This window comes from Artemia franciscana, chromosome 13, assembly GCF_032884065.1.
Source record: "Artemia franciscana chromosome 13, ASM3288406v1, whole genome shotgun sequence".
Lineage (NCBI taxonomy): Eukaryota > Metazoa > Arthropoda > Branchiopoda > Anostraca > Artemiidae > Artemia > Artemia franciscana.
In genome coordinates, this window is record NC_088875.1 from 1,942,245 (window position 1) to 1,966,848 (window position 24,604).

At 33.9% G+C, this 24,604-nt stretch overlaps 1 protein-coding gene across 1 annotated transcript in view; it reads left to right on the top strand.

Annotated features, from left to right (window-relative positions):
- The window catches only part of LOC136034376 (calcium homeostasis endoplasmic reticulum protein-like), a 72,957-nt gene that overhangs the window by 19,051 nt on the left and 29,302 nt on the right, over window positions 1-24,604 (top strand). The window contains exons 3-7 of the mRNA XM_065715518.1: window positions 7,087-7,242; window positions 10,278-10,465; window positions 15,318-15,553; window positions 17,533-17,607; window positions 17,746-17,857. Of these exons, the coding sequence (XP_065571590.1) occupies window positions 7,087-7,242; window positions 10,278-10,465; window positions 15,318-15,553; window positions 17,533-17,607; window positions 17,746-17,857 (767 nt within the window). The remainder of the gene's footprint in view (window positions 1-7,086; window positions 7,243-10,277; window positions 10,466-15,317; window positions 15,554-17,532; window positions 17,608-17,745; window positions 17,858-24,604) is intronic.

Sequence of the window (24,604 nt, forward strand, 5' to 3'; positions counted from 1 at the left end):
AACCCCCTTAAAATACACCCCTCCGCAGAAAATATCCCCCTCTCCCCCGAGGAGAATACCCCCCTGGAAAACAATTTTTTTTTGTGTTGCTAAGCCCTTGCTTGATTTGGAATTGCTCTGTATTCCCTTATGTGAGTCTTTTATCTTCTTTTAACTATGTGACGATGTTCTAGTGGTACTCAGAGCTTTACACCTCTAGTCTTTGGATCAAAATCCAGATCGTAATCCATTAAATGCCTGTTATGCTGCCTGGAATTATTTGCCTGTGCCCAGTACAGAGTTTTGCTTGTTCGATGCCTACAAAAACTTCACAAAAATTTTGGTTTGATTGTGATTTTTGCCTTTTTTTTTTCTTTTTTTTATGCTTCTTTTTATTTTTTTGTTTTAATATGTGTCTTTAATTTTAGTTTTTCCCTCTCTCCTCCATTCCTAGTTATAGAGCCTTGCAGAAAGATTATGATGATGACTTATGTCCATTTGCTCAAATTTGTTTCTGTTGCCGTTGAATAAATGAACTCTGAACTATATATCGTATATAATTACTATCTATTACTTAGCTTCAATCAAACTCTTTCACTGTTTTAAAAAGTAAATTTGAGAGAAAGAGTCAAACTTTTGTGCAAAGAGCGGGGCTTTGAGGAGGGAACAGCCGCTTTCATATACGGAGTAATTTCTGTTCGTTTTCAGTTTTAATGTCACTCCTTACTTTCAGTTAAAAAAAACTTTTTTTCATTTAATCAAGAAACGAATCAAACTGAAATACGAAACTAAACAAAAGTAAAGAATTAAGATGCTCGGATGGATTAAAACATACGTAGAATATTTTTGGACACGTCTAATTCTCATTTAAACCATGAAAAAACTGAAAAAGAAATAAAAGGCTAACGAAATCATTTATTTATATTCATTTCTATCCTTTCAAATTCCTCCAATACTGCTTGTCGATCATCCTCATACCTTCATCAAGACTGGGAAGATTTTCCTCTAAGATTTGTTCAGAAGTGTCCTCATGAGAAATTGAAAAAATGGGTCTATCAATACACTTTTTGTGTAATCCTTTCTTGGAGAAGACTTGCCACCTACGCCTTGCTTGATGATGGAAATTTACAGTTTACCCTGGAAATTGAAAATAAAATACGTTTTCTGGATGTATTAATTATTCGAAGTAATGGTAAACTGGATTTTTACTATCTACAGAAAACCAACGCAAAACAATAGATATCTATATTTTAAATCTAATCACCCCCACCAGTTAGAAGAGTAGTTGTAATTTCTCTCGTTCATTGTGCCCTCAACATTTGCTCTGGTTCCCATCACAACAGAAATAAATTTTATCATAGATATATTTTTTTTTGGAAACGGGTATCCCATTCTTTTTATAAATAATACAGTTGGGAATTAGAATGAGCATAAATAAAGTTAAATAATCTTCCAAGCGTAAAACTACCACAAATCACTATCAATAAATAAATGAAGCTCAAAACGAACAGGAATTACAATAAATAGCCGAGTCAAACTCAAAACGAGCAAAAATTAACATGAGTAGGGCTGATAACCCCTATGCCTTCTCAAAACCAGAACAGAATTTGCGCTTTAGTGGAACAAACAAACAAACAAATGACCGTGGATTGTCAGTTAAATTGACATATGCAGACATTTCTTCGTTAAGGTCTTGATAATTTTTGTTTATGAACGTAAGAAAGGTGAAAACATTTCAAACCTATTTTGTTTTAATAAATATTTTTGTTTTTAGTATAATTTTGTTTTCAGTTTTTTTTTTTTTTTTTTTTTTTTTTTTTTTTTTTTTTTTTTTTTTTTTTTTTTTTTTTTTTTTTTTTTTTTTTTAGACCAGGGCACTTTGTATTGAAGGAGCTGTCGTAGACACTTCAAAAAGGGATCATCCAATTGGGAATTGAAGTGACTGGTGCCGTTTTTAATAGTCAAAAGTGATTGGATGGCAACTAACCCCATCCCACGCGCACCATTTTCCCAAAAAATTCAATCTAAATTTTGAGATAGCCATTTTGTTCAATGTAGTTGAAAGGTCCGAAAATTATGTATTTGAGGATTACATCCCCCCCCCTACAGTCCTAAGGATGGGTTATAAGTAATGCCCTAAAGGCATATAAGGTTTTATAAATTGTTGTCGTAGAAACTTCAAAAAGGGCTCATTCAATTGGAAATTGAGGGAGCTAATGCCCTTTTTAGTTGTCGAAAGTAATTGGAAGCAACTAACTCCCCTCCCACGCCCACCATTACCCCCTACACTCCAATCAAAATTTTAAGATAGCGATTTTGTCCAACGTAGTTGAAAGGACTGAAACTATGTCTTTGAGGATGACAAACCTCCAACAGCCCTTAGGGCTAAGGCTGTGAGTTATGGCCTGAGGGCATATTTGGTTTTATAGAAAGCGTTGTCGTAGAAACTTTGAAAAGGGCTCATTCGATTGGAAATTGAGAGCGCTAGTGCCCTTTTTAATAGTCGAAATTAATCGGAGGGAGAATCCCCCACCCCATGCCCATCATCCCCCTAAAACTTCCGATCTTTTATAGAAAGATATATAGAAAGATTTTTATAGAAAGATCCGAATTTTTATAGAAAGTGTGGTCATATAAACTTTGGAGGGGGCTCATTAGATTGCCAATCAGAAGATATATTGCTATTTTAAAGAGTCGAAGTGATCGGAGGGCAGCTATCCCTCCCACACACGTCGTATTGTCCCACAATGCATCTAATAGAAATTTTGAGATTGTCATTTTATTCAAAATAGTCTAAATGTCATATAACAAGGCTTTTGGGGTTGAAACAGAGCCCAGGGGCAAGGGCTGTAAGATATGCCCAGGGTGTATTTATGGTTTTTATGAAAGGGATGATTGTATAAACTCTAGAGGAGGCTCATTTGGTTATAAATTGGAAGTTCTAGTTCCCTTTTAAGAGTCAAAAGTGATGAACAGAAGCTAGCCCCCTCTCCCTGACTACCCTTCTTCACCAAACAAATCTGATTAAAATTGTGAGAAAGCACTTTTGCTCAAAATAGTCCAAAGAACTGAAATAATGACTCTAGGGTTGACACAACCCCCAAATGTCCTTGGGATAGGGTTTTCATGGTCTCGGGTCGTATAAGGTTTTTATGGAATGGGTGGTCACGTAAAATTCAGATGGTGCTCACTTGATTTGAAATTGAAAGTTATATTAGCCTTTTTAAGAGTCAAGAGTAAGTTGAAAGCTACCAGCCCCCTTCCCCTCTACCCTTTTACACTAATAATTTCCCCAAAGACATCCAATCAAAATTTGGAGATAGCAATTTTGTTCATTGTAGTTGAAGAGTCTTGAAATTATGCCTTTGAGGAAGACACCCCCGCTCCCACAGCTGTGAGGCCAAGGGTAATAATTTATGCCCTGGGGGCATGTAAGGATTTTATGGTTGTGTATAATTTGGAGGGGACTCATTGGACTGGTAATCAGTATTTATAGTGCCCTTTTTAAAAGTCAAAGAGATCAGAAGGCAGTAACCCCTCCTCTCTCAACACGTTGTGTTTTCCCGAAATACATCGAATGAAAGATTTTAAAACATTCATTTTATTCAAAATATTCCAAAGATCATATGACAAAGCTTTTGGGGCTGAAACAAACCACCAGAGCCTAGGGACGGGGGTTGTAAATTATGCCGCGGGGTATTTAAAGTTTTTATGGAAGGGATGGTTGTTTAACTTTAGGAGAGGCTCATTTGATTAAAAATTGGAAGTTGTAGTTATTTTCTAAGCGTCAAAAGTGATGGAGGGCATTTAGACCACCCCCTCCCCGATATCCCTCTTTTCACCAAACATATCAGATAGTGATTTTATTCAAAATAGTCCAAAGAACATATAATAGTGTTTGTAGGGGTGACAACCCCCCAACACCTTGAGGATAGGGTTGTAAGGTATGCCATGAGGGCTTATAAGGTTTTCATGAAATGGGTGGTTTTATACAGACGGGGCTTATTTAATTTGAAAGTAGAAGTTATAATGCCCTTTTTGACAGTCAAAGTGATTTGAGAGAAACAAGCCCCCCCCCCCACTTCCTAGCTCATCATTTCCCTTAACACCTCCAATCAAAATTTGGTGACAACAATTTTATTCATTGAAATTGAAGGTTTCGGAATTTTTGTCTATGAGGAAGACAACCCCCTGCCCCTACAGCTCTCAGGGACAGGGTTTTAAGTTATGCCCTGGGGGCAAATAAGGTCCTTATAGAAGTATATGCTTTAGAGGCGACTCGTTAGATTAGTAATCAGAAGTTCCAGTGTCCTTTTTAAGAGTAAAAGTGGTTAGAGCGAGCTGCACCCCCCCTCCACACACAAACACGCCCACAAACACGTCGAGTTTTCCCTAGATGTATCCAATAGATATTTTGAGACAGTCCTTTTATTCAAAAGAGTCCAAATATCATATAACAAGGCTTTTGAGGTTGATACAAACTACCGAAGCCAAAGGGCGAGGGTTGTAAGTTAAGCCCTTGGGGCATTTAAGGCTCTTATGGAAGGGATAGTTGCATAAACTTTAGAAGTGGCTCGTTTGGTTGAAATTGGAAGTTCTAGTCCCCTTTTAAGAGTCGATAGTGATGAGGTCAAGTAGCCCCCCCCCCCCCATCCAAATATCCCCATTTTCACCAAATGTAACTGATTGAAATTGTGCGATGGCAATTTTGCTTAAAATAGTCCAAAGAACGTGTAACAATGCCTCCAGGGTTTGTAGAGCTCCCCAGAGTCCTGGGGCAAGGGCTTTAAGTTATGCCCTGAGCATATATAGGCTTATACGGAATGGGTAGTCGTATTAAATTCAGATGGGTCTCATTTGATTTTAAATTAAGAGTTATAGTGTCATTTTTAAGAGTCAAAGTGATTCGAAAGACCCTCCCCCCACACGCCCATCATTTCCCATGACAAACATGCAAACAAAGTTTTGTGACATCAATTTTTTTCAGGATTGTTGAAGGTTTTTGGGAACGGTATAATAATTTTTTTGGGAACGGTATTCAGTTTTATCTATCAGGTCAACTAAAAGATGTATATGACTAAATTAAACACTACTATTTGCGACATGATTTGCAAAAGGATCTATATTGTTTTACATTGCTGGAAAAGTTTTTCCAGCATACAAATAGCTTTCCAAATTATAAATTCTTAAAAAAAAGTGGAAAAATTTAGATTATTATTTTCTTTTTCTTTGAAAAAGACTATGTCAATATAAAATGAACAGAAGTAAATTAAAGAAGAATTTTTTCCACAATTTTTTTTTTTTTAAGTAAAGAACTCCATTGAACCAAAAATGAACAAAAATAGAATCAAATAATCTACCAAGCATACAATTACCACAAATCAGAATCAATGAATAAATGAAACCCAAAACGAACACAAATTAAAATAAATAACAGAGTAAAACTTTAAATAAATGAAACAAGCAGAAATCAACATGAGAAGGGCTCAGAACCCTTATGCTGTCTAAAATATATAATTTGAAATATATTAAAATATAAATATAAAATATATAATATAATTTGCACTTTACTGAACAAAAAAAAACTCAAATGAATGTGCATTGTCTGTTTGATATACATATGGTGATGTTTATTAAACCTTAATTAATTTTTGATTTCTTGAAGTTATAAAAGTGAAAACATTTAAAAGCATTTTTTTTTTCTGTAAAGTGCAGATTATTTTCTGGCTTAGAAAGCATAAGGGCTTCGAACCCTACTTATGTTGATTTCTGCTTCTTTTGAGTTTGGCTCTGTTATTTATTGTAATTTCTATTCGATTTGGGTTTCATTTAGTTATTGATGCTTGGTAGATTATTTTATTTTATTTTTGTTCCTTTTTTGGTTTAATGGAGTTCTTTACTTTTTTTGAAAAACTTATTTTGTGGAAAAGGTTTTGTTTAATTAATAAGAGCAAACAGCGTTTGAGTTCTTGTTGACTAAACATAAGCTCACTGATCTTTGGCAAGAGTATCAGTGCTTAGGAGCGGTAATTTATGTAGCCGATAACCCTGCAGTGGGTCAGTGGGGTGGGATTCTCTGTTGACCATGAGATGGCTGCCCATCTCCCTTGAATGGGCTATAACTTTTAAATGTTTCATGTCGGTCTTAACCAAAAGTGGGTCTTTAATTTTTTACTTGGCAGGGAACTTCTGTGTGTTTGTGTTCTTGATATTTTTCTGCATTGCTTCTATTTTAGATATACATTAAATTTTGTTTCTTTTCTATTAGTAATCGATGTTTCGTGTTTCATGTAAAATTTTGATGTGTCAGTTATGATTGAAAAGTTTATGTATTCTGATATTCTTCTCTAGATATAAGGCACAAAAACGGATTAATTAAAGTCGTGCGAATTTCGTTGTTTGCTTCTAGCCATTTTGATTCGTATAATGTGGAAATTGTTGGGGGGCTTTGGGACAGTACCGCTTTAAAGACCTTGTTCCTCCTGGGTCTTGTATGTAGTTCTACCATATAATCATCAGTGCACTGCTTTTGTACTAGTCCCTAGTCCTAGGTTCTTATTTCCCGACTAACATTTTGCAGAAAGAACTCGGAGCTTGATAGGTTTCTGTTCAACCCTTTAAGTTGTACCACAAAAATTGATATAGCTCTCTCAAGTTTTAACTTGTCATTAAATATTGGCTTTTGGTGGGTGATGGTCATTGCCTGGTCAAATTTTGGGAAATGAAGAGGCATTCTTATTCACTATTAGTTTTAAGGAAGCCCACCTCCCCCATCCTGCCCATGAGATTTTCTCGTTTTCCTTTCCTCAGTGATATAACCTATGTGCAAGAACGGTCATAAATGTGCTTCGTCTCATATTTAGACATAGATCAAAGTTCTTTTGAGGGGGAGGGGAAGGGGGCAGATAACTTTACCTGGTGGTGGAATCAGATAACTTTCCTTGATTTGGGTGGTATCTGATCGATTCTAGCGACCTCTTCTCTCTCCAAAAACGAAAAGTACCTGGTACTTCAGTCTGTTACAAATTAATGCGTCTCAGTGCCCCCCTTCTTTTTGAAGAAAAAGCTATGCATTGGATTGGACTCAACTATTTTCTATACTTGTAGTATTGAAGCACAAGCTTAATAGAGAAGCTCATAATATCGGAGTGGGTGGCCATTACGAATATGGTTCCATGCATCACAACCATTACATGCCTGGAGGAGATCAAGGTTGGGGACCCCATCATGATCAAATGTATATGCAGCCTCCACCAGACGGGGGTAAGTCTTTCAGGATTTGTTGGATTTGTTATGTTTTTATATTTAACTGTTGAACAAGCCCTGTGTTAATTTATAGTTGCTATAAAGTTGTCATTTTACAGGTTGGTATTACTTCTGTTAGTTTCATAAAATTTGCACCAGTATCGCAGTAAATGTATCATTGAATCAAAAATAAAATAAACAATGTATTTTTTCTGTGTTATTTTTCTTGTTTTTTCGTTTATAAGGTTTTTTGGCCTATGGTGTCATCTTGTGACATGAGAAATCAACATCATTCAGTACTTTTTAACGTTTTCAGACCCTATTCATACCAATATAGTGTTAACCAAGACTGTTGACGTTTGTTGAGAAACGAAAAAAGTATGTTCCTTCGTTTTTGTAGTCCTTTATTCTTTCTGTTTCAAGTATTCGTTGGTACTCACTGGTACCAAAAGTATTCCACAAAAATTGTTTAGTTCGATTTCTTGGAACTTGTCTGTTAAATGGAGCGCACTCAAGAATTATCTGGATTAGATTGAATGATACCCTGAAAGAATGATGCCCTGAAAACATGCTATGTCTGGTTACTTTTCTCTACCCAGTGATTCTACTGTAATGCACTTGTAGACATTTTTTGAAGAATAGATTATGCGTTGGTAAGCTAAAGATTTCCTTTGAAGAAATAGTTGTCTTTTGGAATAAAAAAAAATGCTAATATTTGAATTTTTACGGATAAAAATCGTTTTGAATTTTGTCTGAATCTACTTCAGACAAAATCATGTATTATTCTATTAGTGAGATAGAGATGACCGCTATTTGAAACAAGGAATTGTAGCCCAGTTGAACATCAAAACGAGAATCATCATTGAAAAAGTTAGGTGATGTTGATGGTAAAAGAACATATCAAAAAAGAAAAAAAAAAACAAAAATATTCTTTTGTTGACACTGCTACCAATCTTAGCTTGAATAAGGGCATGCCCTTGCATTAATTGTCCAATAGCCAAAATAACAGGGTGTAGTTCAATAATTTTACGATTCTTTGTCTAACAGGACGAGGGTCGAATTGTAGTGTAGTCAATTATTTGGTTTTGGACGGGGGTCAGTGGCGTGACTCCGTAAGCTCAGCCAGATTCGATCCAGCTCTAAATGGATACCTGGAGAAATCTGGGGAAAGTAAACAGGAAGGGTGTGCAAAAGCACAGGATGGCTTTTTTTTTAGTTCGATTCTCTTAATATTACACGTCTTATAACTGACCAGGACAGTAATCTTGTCAGTTTACCCTTAAGACAAAAGTGGATCTAGAGCAAAATCGGGGGGGGGGGGTTAAAGGGTACCAATAATTGACCAAATTGACAATTTTTTAAGTAAAAAAAAAATGAGGGTGCCAGAAAAATCTTGGGGGAGGAGCATAGTCCCCCGCCCCCTGCATCCACCTCGACTTAAAGAAGACAACAAGAACTACCTAATTCTCTCGCAGTTTCCATGTCCGTAGAAGTTGTAGGTTTTTTACTTAAAAGTCTCCCACTAGACGAGTTTTCTTGCAACTGAAAGTTTGTTGACAAAAGCATCAATAAACTTCGTCAAATATGGCTTTTGGTTGAATTGGAGGGCTCTATATATCTTTGTGACCTTGAAACCGTTGGTTAGCATCTATCTAAAAAGAACGTGGTATACAACAGTATTCTGTTTCGCATGAAGGTCGCCAATAAGTTTTTGTTTTGAAGCTGTCCAGTTGTGCCTTAAGAATTGCATAGTGAGTTAGGAAGTTGGGTTTTGTAAAGGATGAAGTTTTCCCATATAATTTTATACATTCCAGTTCTGTTGTTAATTTATTTATTTTATAAAACCTTTTTCTTTTCTAAAAGAAATATAAAACAAATAGGTAATTGGCTGAATAGTCAAAAACGCCAAAAAAAAACCTTAAAAACGGCCTAAAATTAGCATTTTGAAAAGATCTCTTTTTGACCTAGTGGTGCCTGGCTTGTCCCCCCTCCCTCCGGAAAAGGTAATTCAAAAAAAATCATAAGAGTCAAACTCGAGTTTTACTCGTTCTTTGTGTTCAAACTCGAGTAAAACTTTTTGCTTCTTAGAACCTTATTATGATTGTATATAAAATATTATGTTACGTAGGATTTTATGTCAATAATGACTGTTTTGTATTCTAGAATTATTGCGATATATAGACACTAAGTGCGTCTCTTACTGTAAGAAAAAAACAACAATAGAACGAATCAATTACGTTTTCATTTAATATAAACATACATTGTAAATAGATAAGCATAGTTTAGAATATTAAAGTTGCTCACCATTCTTAAAATAACTTCGAAAGGAAGTACGAAACGCCACTAAGTTGTCTGAGGGCACTCATTTTGCTCAGGATTGTGTTAAAGACGACCCAACACCAGAAAAAGTTTTTTTTTTGGCTTTGACACTTATAGATTATATAGCTAGGGGTTTTTGGTAAAAATTTTCAGTTTTTCACTTAACATCTGAAATTATTTTGTACCCAGAATGATACCAGAACATATCATTGTACCACAATGATATGTAAAACATCTACACCCTTCTTCAGGCACAATGGGAGGACATTGTCGCAATGGCAAATCATAGGAATGGTTTGAGCTTTCTTATTGATGCGCTGGATGTGTCAGCAAATACAGGTGGAAGTGAGTACAAGGGCTTTCAACATTACAAGTACCTCAAAAAGCGGTAGATCAGAAACTCTATTTCAATATCAAAAACTCTACCCAATATCAAAAAGCGGTGTTGGGGTGAGCAAACTGACTCTTGTTCTACTTGTGTCTACTTGACTTTTAATTGATAGCTCGTAGAAACATGTATGATGAGCAAAGAATGGAAGTTTCTTTTTCTTAACAAGTAGAGGGTGGCTCTTCAAGGTTCGTAGATATAATAGTAGCTCTCAGGCATCAATTTGGTATCACAGCTGTCTCTTAGGTTGAGAAAGTTTTTATATCCCTGATTTTTTTTTCTGTATAAAAAGTATGTCTATATGTGTGCAAACTCTCTTTTTTTCTACATGCTATTTTTGATTCAGGGTATTATGAAGATCCAGGTCAAGTTCCACATATGGATCAAGGTCCATATTTAGGTCCTAGTTTTCCAGTCCATCTTCCTCCGGATGTGTCTGGAATAGAGTCGCAGATCAGTGAACTGCGCTCAAGGATTGCAGAATTGCAAGAGCAAGTGAAGCAAAGTGAAATGAATTTGGCTGCACAGCACGCTGTAAGTATAAACTTTTTTATTGATTATCTATAATAAGGGCAGGGTTCGTCTGGAGAAAGGAAACTATAAAAAAAAAGGTTTACCCCAATAAAACCTTTGACTTGGCAAAATTGGTTCTTTTGTTTTTTCCCAAGTCTATGGCATTAGTAAAAAAAACATGAACAACCGCAATGGATATTTCTATTTGGGTTTATAATATTATCTTGTGATCGTTTCTCGGTGTTTTGACCAAGATCAAGGTGTAGTATTTCATCTGACCATCATTACCTGTGGATTTCTCTGGATAGCACACAATGGTGTCGCTGCCATTTTTTTTTTAACTTATTAACTTGAGTTTCTTATCTTATCACCAGTGTAAGAAGTGGCAAAAAAAATTGCGTTGTCGGTTTTGAATATAATTATCTTAAACCTTAGCTTTTATAGCATTGCTTTGCTTCATTTACACCCCTTTCTTCCTCTTTTTTTATTCAGTATATATATATATATATATATATATATATATATATATATATATATATATATATATATATATATATATATATATATATATATATATATATATATATATGTGTCCTCGACAAATGAATGAGCATTGTGGCGTTGATTTACGATATTTTTATGAAAGTGTTCGTTTTATTTTTAATGCATGATGTCTGCATTTTATACTTGCAATAGATATTTTAAACAAGAATTTATCATATCCGGAAAAGATTTCAAGAAAATTGGTTTGAAATTGTTTGTTTGACAACGTGTTTCAAGAGATTTTTAAAAGTGGTAGTTCACCCTCCGTTTGGCATTGATTCTTGAAAGGGCACTTGAGCCCGGAATGTGGGATGGATTTAGCCATTCCCTAACTTTTTACGACTATTCGTTACGTATGATGACCCCCTAAAAAGACAATAATACATGGTGGGGCAGGAAGGCCCATTATTGTTTAGTAGTTCTCAAGTAGTTTGTTTAGTAGAAACAAATTTCTCAAAATACCTATCCAGAATCCTACGGCTAACGTTCAGCTTTTATTTGGGGTTGGGATTTAATACTTAACGAGAAGTTAAGAACGAGCATTAATTGTTGCGTTTCTCTTTTATTCTTTCTGTTTTTCATGCTTTTTTAGTCACCTGTTTATTCGACCAACACAGAAGTCCCATCTTCTTATGAGAAAAAATTGGTATTTTACGTTCCGCGTATCAGAGGTAATGCTATAGCGTTGCCTATAGAAAAAATCATACGGTTCCAATGTTTATTATTTTTTTTTTTGCCCTGAGGCACTTCATATGGAAGGAGTCGTCGTATAAACTTCAGAGTGATTGAAGGGCAACTAGCCCCCCCCCACACCCTTTTTCTCCAAACACTTTCGATAAAAATTCTGAGATAGCTAAATTGTTAAAGATAGTTCGAAGATCATATAACAAAAACTCCGGGGTCAACACAACCTCCCAGGGCCCGAGGGCAAGCGTTATAAGTTGTTCCCTGGGGGCATATATGGGTCTTAAAGAAGGGATCCTCGTATAAACTTTAAAGAGGGCTCACTGGATTGGAAATTGAAGTTCTAGTTCACTTTTTAAGAGTCAAAAGAGATCAAACTATCCCCCGTCCGTGTTCTTCTTTTCCCCAAACCCATCCGATAAAAATTTTGAGACAGCCATTTTGTTAAAAATAACCCAAAGGCCAGTTCCGCTTAAGAACTTTCAACCCAAACATCAGATAATAAAACCCCAGGGTCGACACCCCGCTTTTTATGCTAAAGTTTTGTACTGTCTAATAAAGTAGATTTGAGAGAAAGAGTCAAACTTTCTCGAAAAACGGAATGCATCATTCTTGCATTTTTGGACCATAATTCTAAAAAATATGTCGACAAAACCAGCATTCTTAGAAACATGAAAATCACTCTAAAAACAAAAACAGCATTCTCGTCAACTTGCTAATCATTCTCGAATTTTTGGACCATGATTCTAAAAAAATGGTGGCAGAATCAGTAGTCTTAGAACCTTATTAAATAAAAAAAAACTAATTTTTTTTAGCTGAAAGTAAGGAGCGACATTAAAACTTTAAACGAACAGAAATTACTCCGTATATGAAATGGGTTGTCCCCTCCACAATCCCTCGCTCTTTACGCTAAAGCTTTTAATTGTTTTAAAAAGTAGAATTGTGGCAAAAAGTCAAACTTTAGCGTAAAGAGCGAGGGATTGTGGAGGGGACAACCCATTTCATATACGGAGTAATTTCTGTTCGTTTTAAGTTTTAATGTCGCTCCTTACTTTCAGCTAAAAAAATTAGTTTTTTTTTATTTAATTTCTGAACGTTTTTGAATTAATGCATGTTTGGTTTTGGCTCTCCGCACATAAATTATTAAAATGAAATTTGCATATTAATTCCTTTTTTGGCTAAATGGCTTTCTCTTAGTTTTGATCAGATGATTTTGAGAAATAAGGGGTGAGGAAGGAGGCCTAGTTGCCCTGTAATTTTTCGGTTACTTAAAAAGGCAACTAGAACTTTTAGTTTTAACGAACGTTTTTATTAGTAAAAAATATGCGTAACTTAAGAATTAACTTACGTAACAAACTTTCATAACCTTATATTTTTATTATGTATACGAGGGGGTTTGTAACCTCGTTAATACCTTGCTCTTTACACTAAATCGTAAGTTTTGTCCCAATTCTTTAAGAATGACCCCTGAATCAGAAAGGCCGTAGAATAAATAGTTGAAATTACTAAAAATACTTTAGCATAAAGAGCAAGGTATTTATCTCCTCCTAAATACCTCGCTCTTTATGCTAAAGTATTTTTAGAACCCCTCATATGCGTAATAATCTCTGTTCGTTTTAAGTTTCAATGCTACTTCTTCCTTTCATTTGAAAAAACGTTTTCATGTTTATTTTTCATTGTTTTCTTATAGTAATGCTAGAGAATCCTGCGCCCTTTTCATTGAATTTTTCTTCCCCCATGACAGATTCCTCCAAGGAAAGATCCTCCAACATAGCCCCTCTCCTCAGCCCCACCCCCAAATAAAATAAAATCCCCCTGAAAACGTCTGTACACTTCCCAATAACCATTACTATATGTAAACACTGGTCAAAGTTTGTAACTTGCAGCCCCTCCCCCAGGGATTGTGGGGGAGTAAGTCATCCCCAAAGACATAGTTATTATGGTTTTCGACTATGTTGAACAAAATGGCTATCTCAAAATTTTGATCCGTTGACTTTGGGAAAAAAATGAGCGTGGGTGACCAAAAATTTTTTGGTCACTTAAAAAGGGCACTAGAACTTTTCATTTCCGTTAGAATGAGCCCTCTTGCGACATTCTAGGACCACTTGGTCGATACGATGACCCCTGGGGAAAAAAAACAAACAAATAAACACGCACCCGTGATTTGTCTTCTGGCAAAAAATACAAAATTCCACATTTTTGTAGATAGGAGCTTGAAACTTCTACAGTAGGGTTCTCTGATACGCTGAATCTGATGGTGTCATTTTCGTTAAGATCCTACGACTTTTAGGGGGTGTTTCCCCCTATTTTCATAAATAAGGCAACTTTTCTCAGGCTCGTAACTTTTGATGGGTAGGACTAAACTTGATGAAACTTATATATTTAAAATCAGCATTAAAATGCGATTCTTTTGATGTAGCTATTGATATCAAAATTCAATTCTTTAGAGTTTTGGTTACTATTGAGCCGGGTCGCTCCTTACTACAGTTCGTTACCACGAACTGTTTGAAACGTGACGCTCAAACTTAAAACAGTATTCTCGTAATGTTTTTTGTAAAAATAAGACATAGAAAATTTTCATATTTATTCTATGCCATTTTTAATACTTTTCGTTTGTACCAAAGTTTCTGATAGAATGAGAGTGTAGCTTTTTATAAATATGCAAATTACCACGTTACCACGAACTGTTGGACTAGAATGGTAGTTGCCGAAACTAGCGTGGTATTATTATTTCTTGCCCTTGGCCTCCACACCAGATCTAGCTTGTCTTGGCCTTCCTAATGTAATTTCACTAACATGGTAGCATAATAATGTAATGTGTTTGGTTTTGTGTCTTTAATTATACAATCATTAATCAAACTTTATTGTATTCTAGAATCTAATATTTGAAAGGAAGCTCTTTTCTTCAGTCTTCAATTTTTGAATCTACCCGGCTTGAATGAATTTTAATCCAAAATTTGTAATCTTCTTTTTTAACTCTTGTCTCTTATTGTGTTGTCTCTATTGGTCCAAAAAAATAACTCTCTGACACTTCAAAGCAAGACTTTTTTGTTTTAACCCCTTTCTTATTATTCTAGTCTCTTTTTTTTATTCTAGAACCTAATGGTTCAAAGTAGGGTTTCTTCAGTGTCTGAATTTTAAATTTTAATGAACTACCTGACTGGAATGTATTTTATTCTAGTCTTTTTATTCTACTCTCTTTTTTTTTTGTTTTTTTTTACTCTAGTGTTTTATTTTAGTCTCTAGGAGCAAAAAGAAAAAAAAAGAACAAGTAGCCAACTGTCCAAAGCAAGATGTTTTATTCTAGTTTCTTATTTTAGTCTCTTTTTTGGTATTCTGGAATGTAATGGTTCAAAGCGGGATTTCTTCAATCTCTGACTTTTGAATTTTAATCAACTACCCAACTTGATTATATTTTATTCTAGTCTGTTTGATGTAGGCCTACTCTTTTTTTTTTGTCTAGCCTTTTTTTTTGGTCTGTAATGGTGGAAGAATTGGAGCAAATCGGCAACTGATCAAAGCAAACTCCTTTTTTTATTCATGAATTTAATGGGTTAAATTTGAGTCTTTTCTTCAGTGTGATTGTGATTTTTTTTTTGTATGCTAGTCTTTTTTTATATGTTTTATTCTCTTTATCGTATTCTAGTCTTTAATGGTACAACAAAAAGAACAAATAGCCGAAAGCTCGAAGAAAGCTCTTGGTGATTGGCTAATATCAGAATCAGCTGTTCTGGGCATCGATTTGACCGCTTTAGACAGTTTGATGCAGCCAATTCAATCCAGTTGTACTAAAGATTCAATAGCGAGTGGAAAAGCTTGGATTTTTGCCAACATTACTGATCAAGATCGACGATCATTTCTTATAAAATATCTTATATATAAGTAAGTGGCAGCCCTGATTTTCAACTATGGTTAAAGGTAGATATATTTTTGCAAAAAAAAAAACAAAAAACAATCGAGTGTAATTTTTATATTTTATTTTTTATTTGTTTTTTATATCTGCTTTTCGAAAAGCAAGGAAATTTTTTCCATTCAAGTAAAAAAGATTTTTTTAATGATTAGTGTCAATTTTTTCTATATTTCATCCAAGGGAAAAATTTCTGTTTAAACAAATTTCTTTCTTTATGCAATGTATAAATGTAGTTATAACCAATTATATATTATTATTGTCGATTTAAGTAAATATCTGTTTGCTTGTCACAGAAGAAGCATTACTTTGTATCTTTATTGTTGCTGTTTTTAGTTGCTCCTTGTATTATCGAATTGATTTTTTTTTTCACATAATCATCTTAGCTTGAGGCTATTGTGGTGAATAAGCATGGTCTATTCTATAAGAAAAAAGAAAAAAAAGAGACATCTATGCTACCTATTCATAAAAGTGATTTTCTTTGTTGTCACGCAACTGTAAGTTTCCTGAATAGGGTTCTCAGCTATGGAAATTTTAATGGTGTACTTTTTGTTTTAACTCGAGGCTATTTTTGGAGGGTATTGGGCTTTTTTTCAAAATTCTATAAAATTTGTTTTCAAAATAATATTTTACTATTAAGGCTAATTTAGATAATAGTTACTTTTCCTGGATTTGTGGGAAATGACAACTTTTCTCTATTGCCAATTTTTTTAAAGTGTTTTTTTTTTTTTTTTTTTTTTACTATGAGCCGTGGTTTGCCCTCCGCTAGGTTGCAGCTACCCATAACCCATAAAAAGAGTATTCAGATCTAACCTTTAGGCAGTCCGGTATCTAATTTAATTCAGTGCTTCAGGTGATGTAAGATTATGGTTATAAAATCAAATACCTTTTCATTCATCATATGAGCTGTTCGTGCTGGATTGTTGACCCTGGACCATGGACACTCCTAGTGAATGGGGGGGGGGGGAGAGTTGGCAATGGATTAATCTGGGAAAAACTTCCACTTTAAGACCCATGTTTATGTGAATTTGCTGCATCTTCTTCAGACTTCTTGGAGATCAAGCAATTTTAACTACGACATTATGACTATCTTTTAACACATTAAATAGTTTAATCTCTTGCCATAACACCAATTTATTTGTTGTTTTTTTTCTTGACTTAGAAACTACGGCGCATTTCTGCGTTTCTAATGCAGAAACTGTTAGCTGTTTCTAACGGCTAACAGTGGAAATAAATGTGTTGCTGATAAAAGATCCTGGATCTTTCTCTCGTGTTTTAAAATCTTGGATTTGGAATTTGAATTGAAAAAGAAATAAATATAGTTGAAAAGTAATAACGATTATAATGAAGGATAGAAAAATTGGCGCGATTTCTTGATGTTTAATTACTCTGGCATAATGCAGAATTTGTTTTCAAATGTAAAAAAAAATGTTAAAGAAAAAATATCAATTTCTTATGTCTTAAATTCTCTAATTCTAGAAATGGTTTAAGGAAAAACAAATTTAGAGTGTATCAAGCTAATAGGTTTTCCTTTCATTTAACAACTCTTTTAGAGTATCTGTCTGTTATGAACTGAGAAATACAATTCCGAACTTATGCTGATACGACGGTCTCATGCATTACTAAATACAGTTCAATTATTAAGAGCTACACTTGTGTCTGATACTCCACCAATCAGATTAAAGGCAGGATTGGAAGGGTATGTGTAGGCCACTGCATTTTCTGATTGGCAGATATCTGATTGACAGATCTTGTGTCTGATATTCCACCAATCAGATTAAAGGCAGGATTTGTAGGGTGGGTGGAGGCCACTCTGCATTTTCTGATTGGCATAAATTAACTTTTGCCATTTTTTTTACAACGCGAACCGTGTTTAATGTAGTGTGTTATATTAGTTTCATTTAAACTGGTGTTAATTATATGTCCATTTTTTGATGAATTTTGTTTTTCTCAGAGGCATAGTCCCTGGATTGGCATTTTTGGAGCGACTTCATCTTGTCTACTTAGTCAACGATGTCCTTCATCATTGGTAATAACTCACACTTTTATTTTCACTGCTAAATAGATCGAGTTAGTTAGTAAACATTTTTTTGAGGGGGGAAACTTTATTTTTACCGCTTTTGTCAACTGTGAAGTAATACCGGCTTTCTTGATCTCACTTATATAGTGTGCGTAAAAACTGCGAGGAGCTCAAACAAGCCCTTGAAGATGCTGTTGTGCCGATGTTCGCCTATGCAACGACGATAGCTACGCCAAAAGAACTCTCAAAACTAGAAAAGGTAATCATTTTTTTTTAATTCAACATAAAAAAGAGCTGAGAGATAAATTTATCATAAAAAGAGTTAATGTTTAATATTTTACTGACGAAAATCTTTGTAAAGCTTGACTTGTTAGTTGTACTTATTTATTTTCACGGTTCAGTGTGGCAACACTGACGACACTATGCTACTGGCTGAAAGTTTCATTATTTAAAGAATTAGTGGTTAATGTTTCAATTTTTACAGACAAAAAGCTTTGTAAAGCTTAACTTAATAGTTTTGCTTATTCTTATTTAATAGCTCAGCTTATGAGCTGAGAGATGAATTTATAATAAAAAGAGCACTGATGGTTAATGTTTTAGTTTTTTACTGACGAAAATCTGTGTAAAGTATAATTTATTAGTTTTGCTTATTTATTTTCACGGTTCAATGTGGCAACACTGACGATAATATGGTAATTCCTAAAAGCTTCATTATTTAAAGCATTAGTGGTTAATGTTTTAATTTTTACGGACGAAAAGCTTTGTTAAGCTTAACCCAATAGTTTTGCTTATTTTTTACACGGTTCAATGTGGCAACAGTGAAGAGAATACTCGTTTGTCATTCAAACCTTTAATGGCTGTTTCTTCAGACAGCCAAACTTCTGAACTCTTCCTTGTGAAATGATTTTTTAATATATTTTTATTTGCTTTTTTTTTTTTTTTTTTTTTTTTTTTTTTTTTTTTAGGGAGAATTTGATTTTTCGAAGAGTACATAAAATACATAAATGAAATTGTAGACATAGGTCAATAGATGAAATGATTTACTATAGCCTTAAAAATGTAACTGAATGAAATATGCAGGAAAAATGACAAAAATAGTTCAAATATCAAGCACCATTTTCGGGCTTACCAAGTAAAAATATCCAGTATTTAAAATAGCAAACGTAAATTGAATAGAAATCCTAGGTTTCAAAATCTCAAAAAAAGGAAAGGATGTTGGAAAAAGCCCCCTTCAATGATTTGTTATATTTGCCTTATAAAAAGACTGATGAATTTGATTTTCTCTAAAGTGTTTGTTACACACCCCCCCTCCAGTCCACCGATTACTCATCAAGTGTAGACTACATTAAGTAGAATTTGAGCTAGCAGTACTGAAACGTTTAATGCCTTATCTCCCTTGCCTCTAAGAAAGTAATAGGCAGTTGCTGCTGCAGAATCTTTCTTAGTTCTAGCTCATTTTCGAAAAAATAAAGTAAACACATTTTTTAGTTCAGGGGAAGGGTGATGCCATGGTCGTATCCAGGGGGGCTAGGGGGTTTTAGCTCCCTCTCGAAATGTTCCGATTCGCAAAAATATAACAAAAATTAATATAAGCCAAATTTTGATGTGTTTTTAAAATTTACCCCTTCCCACGAAAAAAAATCCTTTTTTAACGCTCCCCCCGAAAAAATTCTGGATATGCCCCTTGGCGATGTACAGCATTATTTTTTATTTATGGTAAGATATGTCTCTGAGGGGCATAGAGTATTGTTTCTTTTTAGTGGATAGCTACTATGTAATATGGATGGTTTTATATATTTATGTTTTGTTTATGTATATTTGCCAAGCCTGTTCAATAGAAGAAATCGTTCATCTCTTGCTGGTTTATCTCTTGAGGTTTATCACAAGCAGCAAGAAATTATGTGATCAATTAATAACAGTTATTGAAATAAAAATGAAGCGAATATATCAGTTATATGGCCAATAGCCGTCAGATATATAGAAAAAGAATAATAAAAATGTCTTGATAAAAATGCTAAGTCTATTCTTGGCAATTAGGAGGTTTGTCACTGGGGTTTACTTGAAAACAATGTAGAAGTTTTCATTTTCTGGAGACAGACGCTTACATAAAACCTAAGTGAAAATTTCGGCTATATGGTCAATAGCCGTCTGCTAAATGAACAACGAATAATGAAAACAAAAATATAATAAAAATCTAATATTAAGTAATTAAAATCTAATTTTGGCAATAAGGGGGTTTATCACTGGAGTTTATTGACAAATAGAAGCTATGTGAAATGTTGTTTTTTTTTTACAATAGCGATTAAAATAAAATCTAAGCGAATATTTTCAGCTGTATGCCCTATAGCAGTAGTGAAATAGATAAAACATATCAAAAATGTATCAGTAAAAGTCTAATTATAAGTAATGCAAATTTGGTTTTGGCAATAGAGAGGTTTGTCACTGTGGTATACCAAGAAAGTTTTTTTTTCAGAAGACAGTCCTAAAATAAAATCTAAGCAGGTATTTCAGCTAATTAATCAATAGCTTTCAGAAGTGGAGAAAACGAATAATAAAAATTTAATAATAATCAACGGGGTTTACTGAGAGAAAAAATTATATCGAATAGTTTTTCTTTCCGTTGACAATGATTAAAATAGCACCTTTGCGAATATTTTGGCCATATGAACAATAGCCGTCACAATACTAGAAGACAGGAAAAAAGAGGAATATATTAACTCACAATAGAAATTCATCAATCAAAACGAACTAAATACAGCTCAAGAGCTTTAGCTGTGTCACCTCACGAAAGTTGAACTAAGATTCGAAGGGTTTTGGATAACACCCATTAGGTTTTCTGTTAGACTTACTTTCAGCAGAAAAACAGGATATTAAAATATACATTAAAATATAAAATATAAAAACAGGATATTTATATCCTAATCTGAACTGCATTCTTTAATAACGAAATTTTTAGTTAATTACATGACAGAGCGTTTCGCTTCACTTGAGGCTCTTCCAGCTTAACCAGTTTAAATGTGGTTTATCCAGAACCATGTGGAATAGGGACATTTTACGAAAAAAGTGATTAAAATAAAACCAAAGCGGATATATCGGCTATATGACCAATAGTCGTCAGTAAAATAGAGAAAGAATAAAAAAAATGCAAGTCACGATTATAGTTTAAAGTAATTCACGATTAAACACCTCATACTTATTCGGTCATAATAAGGAACCTTTGTTCATTTCAATACAGACTAAATACATGTATATGTTTTTTATTCTTGCATAAAGGGATGGTAACGGAATAAAGATTATAAGTGAGAACATTAAAAAACAAATATTTTTTGTAAAAAAGGTAAATTTTTCTGTTTCGTGCCTCTTGGAGATATTTTTGGGATGAAAAATGAATGAAGACCGAAGTCTTCAAAAAAAAAAAAGTTAAGACCAAAGTCTTCAAAAAATTAAGACCAAAGTGTTAATTTAACTGCTATTACATCTCTTCTCTCATGTTATAGACAAGTAAAAATTATGAGAATCGTTGTGTAAGTATTTAGGAAGAATTATTGACATTTTCCCTATCCTTCATCGCTCGAATTGAGTTTTCATCTTCCTTCTAAGTTTTAGTTTTTTTTTTCGCACGAAATTATTTGTAATTGGCTCATTTTGTCACGGGAATTCACTATGCTATTCTTACAGATTTGTCTGATTAAACGCAAAATTCTATGGAAACATTAAGAATATGAGCTTTTGGGCACCTCTCTGATCTTTTCTTCTCTCCATACGAATTTTAAATCTAAAAAAATATAAGTGTTCTATATTTTAAAGACGCTTGTGAATTCTGGCCGGTATATCTGAGCGAAAAGGAAGTTTTCTCGCCTTCTTGGAAGATGTCGTGGGAAGATATAGATATTCTTTGGGTATGCGTATAAAGTGACTTTGGTCATTTTGGTTATCTATCTGAAAACTTGTTAACCTGTCGATAAAAAGAGATCTTAATCTTATTTCAAACCCAGTTTCACGTGGGGCAGAAACGAATTCAGCTCTAGTCCGAATAAAACTGATCTAAATATTTTTGAACATTTCTTTAATTGGATGGCGGGAGATTTTGCTGCAGAAGTTGACTTCTGTCTGAATTTTCGCTCTAGAGTTTTGAATTGAACTGAGTATATTTATGACCCGTTGCAAATATAAATGACAACTGAAGTGTGCTATAAAAAGGGAAAAAGAAAATACAAGAGGAAGGCGGAAAATGACAAATAAAACCAACAACGAAATTCAAATAGCATTGTAAAAATACGACAGCTGTCTATTGCGACAGCTGTCTATTGATCCGGTTATTATATGCATTGACGCATCTGCTGATGGCAGCATTAAGCTCTATGACGCAGTATCTTCTTTTGGCCCAAGAATTAGTCGCCTAAGGTGGGAGGCCAAATAGATACTGTGCATACTGGTAGTAAATTTGCCGGAGTTGTTTTGTTTCCATTAATGAGAAATTACGCCTAAAAGGCACAAGCATTGCACAGTTTAGCCAGTGACCGAAATACTAAGTGGGCACTATATACTAAATCTATTGCTTAATCTAAAAAATACAAAATAATAATTGTATATAAAAATACTAAAAATACTAATAATATAAAATACTAAATCGTAAAAAAATACTAAATCTAAAAAAAAAGTACTAAATACTAAATCTAAATGAAATACTAAGTGGGCACTGAGCTTCGACTGCTGGAAATGAAGGATGAGTAGCTTTCTATTTGCTCTAAGGGATTCGCTGAGTACAAAAGAGTTTTTCGAATCGCTCTGTTTTCTTTAGCTATCTGTTGCTTCCTTTAAATAGTAATTTTTTTTTCCGTAAGTGTGCTAAAACTGAAATGAAAGTTTGTTGGCTATTCATTTTGCAACGGTAGACATTACGAATTGTAACTTATAAAACAATAGAGATGAAATATGATACAGCTACACATAATAATAGTAATCGTATTGAAAGGCTATTAAGCCATATACAAAACCATAAGTCTGATATTGCAAGAGTTCAACATGTTTGTCCAGGTAAGGACTGTATACCTGATTATCTCTGTTTAACCGCTATAATATATACACACACACACACATATATATATATATATATATATATATATATATATATATATATATATATATATATATATATATATATATATATGTATATAATTATATATATATGCAGTGGAGCAAAAACACATCAAACCACCTAAAAAATGACAACTAGCACACAAGAGAAAAAACAAACAACTAAAATTAAATACACAAAATGTAACTCGTATTTTAAACGCTCCCAGAACTGTAATCCGTTTTTTTTTTCTCTTAAATTTTTGCAAATAGAAAAGCAATGTGGTCTAAGAAATTATTTACTTTCAATACCCTTAAAAAGCTGTTACTGAGCAGATCAGTGAGGAAAAGAAACTTATAATGGTTGAATATTTGGCGAGTTAACATCGGAAAAGTGGGAATTAAAGACTGTTAACGCCAGTGTAACTTCATAGAAAACGATATAACATTTCCAAAAAATAGACAATTGATATTATTAGTCTGCAGTGTTGATATTTTTGATCTTTGACTGGAAAAGACAGATCACTAATGACACTAGCGCCAGTTGCCAATCTTAAAAGTTTCTTTTATCTTTTGGAGTGCTCTGGAGTTTCTAAATGACGCTGGGGCTGTGTTTTGGCTGCGTGCGTCTACACACCGCCCCAGTAAAAATTTATGACTGACTAGTGGTCACGAATGTGTTTACTGTATTATAAACAGGTATCGTGAAGTGTTCAGATATGTATTAAGTGCCACCGATTTTGGAGCAGTGTCTTTTTTGGATATCAGTTTGTAAATTGTGCTGCGCATCTTATTATTGATTTGTCTAGGGTCAAATCTGTTTTTGAAAGGTTGCTTTTCGTCGTTATTCTAGGGCTTATAAAAATTATAGTAACAATAACTAAATTGTTTATATATATATATATATATATATATATATATATATATATATATATATATATATATATATATATATATATATATATATATATAGTTTATTATTATTCAACTACTCAGCTCTTTTTTATCTTCTTCACAAGTAAAAAAAATCTTTGTTGTTTTACCAATATATTGTTTCTTCGTCTTTTTTGCACTTTTTTTTTTTTTAATATATCAGATTATCATTTTACTACCGAATTTTGACCCTTTTTTCTTGGTGGTTTTGTATATCTATTCCTTATATGTCTCAAGTATTCATAGTACGAACCCACACTTACTATTTATTTTTCTTTGGTTCTCCCAATAACTTGTTTGAAAGGCTACTTTTTGCTTTCTCCAATTCTACTGAAAAATCTACCCTTATGATAACAAAGAGGATGCCCCATTTGGCACTACCGTCGAATACAAGAATTGAGGTCTTAAAGGAGGATCATCAGGGCAAAGTATGTTCTATCCTCTGATCTGCGTTGTCACCCCTTTTCCCCGGATCTGCGTTGTCCTGATGATCTATTTGAGAACAGCTCGTGAATCGGCAATCATATAAAAGGTGTAAAACGGTCAGATGCTGACCTATCGGCATGGAAGTAACGGTGCATTGTTAGCCGCTGTGGAATTTTTCCAGGCAATATCGCTGCCCCGAACTACCGATCTCCAGCGTCATTTTTCTTAACTTTACCGATTCCTATTAGGGTTAAAAATGTTCTTTTTTTTCTGGTCCTTTCACTGCCTCTTTGTGAAGTTTATAAATACTTGGAATGTCTGGAGAATGTTGAATTTTTGTTTTGTTTGGTACTAGCTATTTGAAAGTGCTTTGTAAAATCTGTCTGGAACGAAGTCCTATTAAGTTGGCCTTCTTGTTATCATGCAAAAATTGTATCGGTTTTAAGGAGTTTTCTTCAGGCACGTCATCATGGTGCAAAGGGTCCAGTTTTTATTTGCTGGAAAGGTTCTCTTGTGCACCGTGACCCATAACCTTCCAGTACCAAAATGGCACTTAAAAGACTTTTCAGTC